General features: G+C 46.6%; 1 protein-coding gene across 2 annotated transcripts in view; it reads right to left on the reverse strand.

The window, feature by feature from the left end:
* LOC102944537 (GEM interacting protein) overlaps nt 1-5,641 on the reverse strand; it is a 39,511-nt gene extending 33,870 nt beyond the window's left edge. Inside the window, exons 1-2 of one of the 2 annotated variants that reach the window (XM_037887981.2) lie at nt 5,558-5,641; nt 3,792-3,956 (exon numbers count right to left, since the gene is read on the reverse strand). In XM_037887981.2, the coding sequence (XP_037743909.1) occupies nt 3,792-3,813 (22 nt within the window). In that variant the 5' untranslated portion in view covers nt 3,814-3,956; nt 5,558-5,641. Of the gene's footprint in view, nt 1-3,791; nt 4,083-5,557 lie in introns of those variants that run through there. The other variant, XM_043532511.1, reaches the window with a different exon arrangement.
* Between the last annotated feature and the right edge of the window lie 359 nt (nt 5,642-6,000).

The raw sequence follows: 6,000 nt of genomic DNA on the forward strand, positions 1-6,000 counted from the left end.
ACCGCCCCCCAGTTCCCATTTGCTGTGGTTCCTGGCTAATAGGAGTGTGGAGCCAGTGCACAGGGCAAGGGCAGCGTATGGAATCCTGTGCCTCTTCCCCCCCGCCCCAGAGCCAGACCTGCTGGCTGCTTCTGGGGCACAGCGGGGTGCCAGGACAGGTAGGGACTAGCCTGCCTTAGAGCTGCAGCACCACTGGACTTTAACGGCCCAGTCGGTGGTGCTGATCGGAGCTGCCAGGGTCCCTTTTCGAGCAGGCTTTCCCAGTCGAAAACCAGACCACTGGCAACCCTAGTCTGCTCCATCGCTACAACAGAGAGTAATTAAACCCTTCCAGCACCAGCTATGCATATTGGTTTACAACATGCAGGATAAAGAAAGGGGACTGCTGTGCAAGGCTAATGCTGGGGCACAGCTGTCCAACTCTCAAGAGCTAGTGTGAGCAAAGGCCTGTCACGCTCCTGGCCTCCATAGATAACTAGACCAAAAGTCATCTGATCTACGTCTACCCTGCAAAAGGCCCATTAGCCTTGTTCTTCATTCACTCTTGTTGCGGGAAAGGCAGGCTCCCCTAGTAGTGGGTGTGCAGAGCAGGGTGGATATTTTTAGAGGGAGTTGTTGTTGCTCTGCAGAATGGCAGAAGCACCACTTCCCTTTCAGCCACTGATACCTCATTTCACAGTAAGTGTATAATTTCAAATCCTAGAACAGCTGACTCTTTGGTTTGGTACCAGCCTTCCAGGGTCTTGGGCTGCTGCAGGAATTCCCAGTGGTGCCTGCTTTCCCTGCTCTTGATACTGATCACAGACTCAAAGAACTATTCTTTCCTACCAGATCACTTCTCCCTTTGGCTGCAATACAGTCTGCAGAGTTGGTCCAAGCACTCCAACTGCACAGGACCTCAGTTCTCAGTCCATGTTCATCTTTTAAGTATTGCTGGGAACTGAATCTGTTCTCCACATAAGGACATATGAATCTCAGGGGCAGTAACTCAAAATCCACTGTCTGCACTGCAGTCTGATCCAAATAAACTAGTCAGAAGCTCTCTCAAGTCTTGCTACTCTCCTCTGTGAAAGCTTCTCTACTTTCTGCAACCTAGACATCTCCTCACACCTCATCCTCCTATTATTAACAGAAAAAGCAGCTCAAGCTGCCAGTTGTGAGAGGGAAGACTGAGCTGAAGTTGGAGAGGTGATAAACAGGGCCCTACACAGTATTATTAAACCTGTGCCCCTATGCTTCCCTGAAGGTGGGCCCCAGCTGGCGCTGCTGACCCCAATGTGTCGAGGGGGCACAGCCACCACCCTTGCCTGTGGATCCCCAGAACCCGCCCCCCACTTGCTGACACAAACCAAGCTTTGTACACAGCAGATGCTGCAGCAGTGGTTCAAGGCAGGCTTCACGCTGTCACGTGGGGGCTGCATCTTGCCAAACCCCAGGGCCCTCCTGCAGCTCCTTGCCACTCCTGGCTCACCACGAGAATTTTGACAGGAACTACCAAGCAGTAATAACAATAATAATACGTGTATGTGTATGTGTGTGTGTGAGTGTGTATGAGAGAGAGAGAGAGAGAGAGAGACTGTATTGGGGGACTGTGACTCATGAGAGGCTCTGTGTGTGTGTGTGTGTGTGTGTGTGTGTGTGTGTTAGGGAAGTGTGAGAGACGGTGACTGCACTGTCACTTTAAGTCCCTCCCTCCTTCCTCTACGCAGCGGGGCTCCCTCTGCCCCTCCCACGGACTCATCTGGAAGTTTTGTTCCTCCTGGCCCTGGCACGGCCCCTGCTGGAGACCGGCACAGGCTGGCAGGGTCCAGGGAGGGACTCCGCTCTGGGCAGTGGTGGGCTGGAGCTAGTGAGGGAGGGGGTGGGGTTGGGGTTGGGGTCGGGGAGAAGTCCACCAGCGCAGCACAGGGGAGGGGCTGTAGAAGAGAGGATTCTAGCTGCGGCCTGCGACAGGAATGGTGCCCCAAATTTTCGGGTTCCCTATGCCGCCATGTATGTTGCGTATGCCTATGGATGGCCCTGGTGATAAAGGTAGCAAGAATAAGCTATCTGCTCAAAGCGCAATGTCTCTCTGTGTGCCTGTGGGACGTGTGTTTTACAGCACAGTGCTTTGCAGATTTCTTGGAAAAGTCAGAACCAAACGGTTTTATAGACACAAGACCATTTCCTATAATCTCCTCCGTATTTCTCACATTCTCCACCTACTTTCGTGTGTGCATCACCCCAAGCAAAAGCACTAAAGCAAATTATACATAGCTGATAGGAAACAGACATCTGGCCAAGTCAAACTTTCTCAGCAAGGGGTGAGATACCTGACACGAGTATAATATAGCAAAAAAAAAAAAAAAAAATTAGACAAAATTTTACTCCAGTTCCAGGAAGGAGACAGCCCTTTTAAGATACCCTTAGGTCCCAAAGCTGTGGGGAGCAGCCACAATGACAGATATGGGTGTAATACAGAGAAATATTGAACAGTTCTGCAGAAATTCAAAAAGCAGCCAACTTGGTCAAAATATAGGTAACACAGCTAATGTGCAGTACCCAGGGTAATGTCAATACTACATCATAATACTCTGCCCTTTACTGAGGTGTTCAAAGTGCTTTATGAATGTTAATGAACTTAGCCACTCAACCCCCAATGAGATCTTCCCTATCAAGGTACCTATATGGCTCCCAGGAACTGTGGTCAGCATAATTATCCCAGTTTTGCAAAGTGGGAAGCTGAGGCACAGAGAGAGGTGACCTGAGACATTCAAGGCGTCACAGAGTCAGCTGCGGATATTGTAATAGAACCCAGGAGTCCTAACTCCCCACCTCCTGCTGCGACCATTAAACCCCGTCTCTTTCCGAAACTATTTGGGCCAGGCTTTCAGTTGCATGGAATGACACTGGGTCACTGGCTAATGTTGAATCAAATACTCGTGACAGACTTGGCATTTCCAGCCTGTTTCCCATCAGGCAGAGCTGCTCCTCTCTAGTTAAAGCATCACACACACACACCCCTCACCCTCAAATCACAACAATCAGCAATACTAGCATGTTATACCACAAAGAGCATTTTTTTTACCCTAAAGATCTCTTCATACTATTTATGGTCAAAAAGTCCCTACAGGCTCAAAATGCTGCTGAAATCTTTAATGGTGGAAATTGAGCACGTGCGCAATAGCCTGTTTGCAAAATAAAAATAAAGTAATTGTTTCACTCTTTTCTCTCTTTCTCCAATTAGCACAGCTTTGTCTCCCTGAATGGGAAGTCACCTGGAGTGTTGCGTTTGGTAAACAAAGCTGGCTTTTTTTTTAGTTAGAAAAAAGCATGTGAAATCTTGAACTGGTTATTTCTGCACTTTTGAGAATAGGAAAATGCCATGTGGCCTGAGGATGTTTATGGTTGACGAAGAGACTCTTAAAAATAGGGGTTATAACAAAAAATGTTTAAAGAGCCTCAACCCAGAAGAGTGGCACTGTGTACTGCAGGAGACACATCCACATTCTCAGAGAGAACACTGGAGCCTGTGACTCCTGGTAATGGAGACTCTGCATTCTTTTCTCTTACAAGAGTTTAGCTTGCACTACAAAGTAACCCACAGCTGCATCTGGAGGCAAGAAAGAGCTGTAGTAAAGCGCATGGAACAGGCCAGGTCTTCATGAAAAGGCAAAGACACAGGAACGTTAGTTTACCATTGAGCTACCACAGCCTGCTAGTCATTTCAAACTGACACAATAGATGGCCCCTATCCCACAGAGCTTACATTATAAACCATTCACAAGGTTATTTCAAATGCCAACACATACCACTTGGTTCAGGGTCTCCCATGACTGGGTCTTCTGTGTTTTGGTCTGAAAGCAGCAGGGTCCCAGTTTACCCAGCTCTGGATCGCAGCCAAGTTGAGTAAAACACAAATCCTTGACCAATTCTGATGTTATCGGGTTAGCCAGAGAGTCCATATGAGTTGTATGCTAAGGGAATTGACAGAGAAGCCCTGGTCTAAGTGCAGCCGCTTTAACCAATCTACTTCCTGCAGACACATTTCCGTGTAAGGAAACTGTGCGCAGTGTACATTTGTTTGATCGTTCAATTTGCATACATTCAGATCTGTCTGCGAACAAAGAAGGGCCCATTTTACAACTCTGTTGGCTTCAGTGCCTACAGCAGCACAAACTCTCACAGCTAACCTTCACTCTCACCCCAGGAAAACATAACTCACAATTCCAAATTCCTGGGGTATATAAGTCTGTGCACATTTATGTGGAACATGTGACTGGTGCTTCTAGGGATGCTAGGTTTTCCCATATTTATAAAATATATTACCATAGATGCACAGAGAATGTGGCCATTGGTTTAAAAGACTCTTCTTAAAATATTTCAGTAGAGCACCATGTAGCAGCACTTACTCCAGAATAATATATTCAGTCATACCAAGAGAAGAGGGATTGGTTTGGGACAGTGGGAGAATAGTAGAAATTGACCAAAACCCCACAATTATCTGAAACTCTTGTTCCACGCTTTGGTGGTTTGGACAAACTGGAACTGAGACACTCCCCCCGGCCCACCCCTCAAGATTTTGGTTTTTCAAAACCCAAACCCGACCAAGGATTTTCGAAATTGAGCTCTGGTTTCCCCAGCTCACCTCTAATATGACTCAAATGCTCCTTGCTTGAGTCAGTATTTGTTAGGGTACATTTACACTGCAAGCTGGGGGTATAATTCCCAGCTCAAAGAGACATACCCACACTAACTCCAGTTGAGCTAGCACACTAAAAATAGTGTAGCCACTATGGCTCAGGTGGCAGGAGGGGCCACCCACCCCAAGTACGTACCTGTCCAAGATGGTAGGCATGTACTTGGAGGAGCTAGCCTCTCCTGCTGCTCATGGCACTTCAGCCATGCTCTGTTTTTAGCATACTTGGTCAATTGGAGCTAGTGTGGGTATGTCTCCTCGAGTTGAGAGTGTAATTCCCAGCTCAAAGTGTAGACATACCCTAAGACCCATGAGGAGGTTTCTCAGATTGAAACCATCTTGAAGACAACTAAACTTTGCTTGAAGTCTTTACATCAGGATTGGATGTCTTCTTAATAGATATGCTGTAGTTCATTAGCAAACTATTGGGCTTAATCCAGGAATCACTTGGTGGAATTTTATGGCCTATGTGATGAGGAGGTCAGATTAGATGATCATAAAGGTCCCTTCTGGCTTAAAACCTATGAATCTCATCCTCAATGTAGAAACACTTATTTGTTTGAAAACCAGTGATACAGGAAATGTAGGACACATTTATTCAAAAACTATGGATTTATCTACATAAAGTGAGTTGTGAACTCTAGGGTTCACTTTACAGTCAAGAGTAAACTTCAGTGGCTTCCACTGCAATTACTGATCATAATATAAAGTGTTTTACAGAAATTCTTATTATAAAAGTCAGGTGAACCAGTCTCATGGCGTAACCATAGGTCTCTCATGCTCGGCAGTGAAACAATTAATTTTCTTTCATTGACTCACAAATAATTAGTTATAAAAGACACAGTTGTTTGCTCTATACAACCAGAGAAAGGCTCTTACCTATAACTTCAGCCTCTGTCAGGTGCCATAGATCACAAACCCAGGTCTGCAGGGTTGGTGAGTGATAGCCATACCTTCACACCACTGCAAAGTTGGACAAGAGAACTGCAGCTAAATATTTCACAACCAGAGGCTACATCTGCTGACTCAGTTGGGTCAGATGACAGCAGACTTACTGGACACCACTTAATTTTACAGCTTCCTATTCTTGCACCATCTTTTGTCTGAGCAACTAGTCTCTTAGGCCTGTTGTTGCCCAGACCCCCTGGAGAACAAACTCCTGCTACCCAAACCAGTCTTCTGACCTGGCTGTACACTATCCTGCCATGCCCAAACCTGGATGTGCCTGCTACCTACGCTAACCAGACTGCCCCTGCACCTTGCATATGCACTGATTACCCTCCTCCCACCAACTAATGGTCCTGGCTGCTGACTTGCTTCAC

Source organism: Chelonia mydas, chromosome 20 (genome assembly GCF_015237465.2).
Source record: "Chelonia mydas isolate rCheMyd1 chromosome 20, rCheMyd1.pri.v2, whole genome shotgun sequence".
Classification (NCBI taxonomy): Eukaryota; Metazoa; Chordata; order Testudines; family Cheloniidae; genus Chelonia; species Chelonia mydas.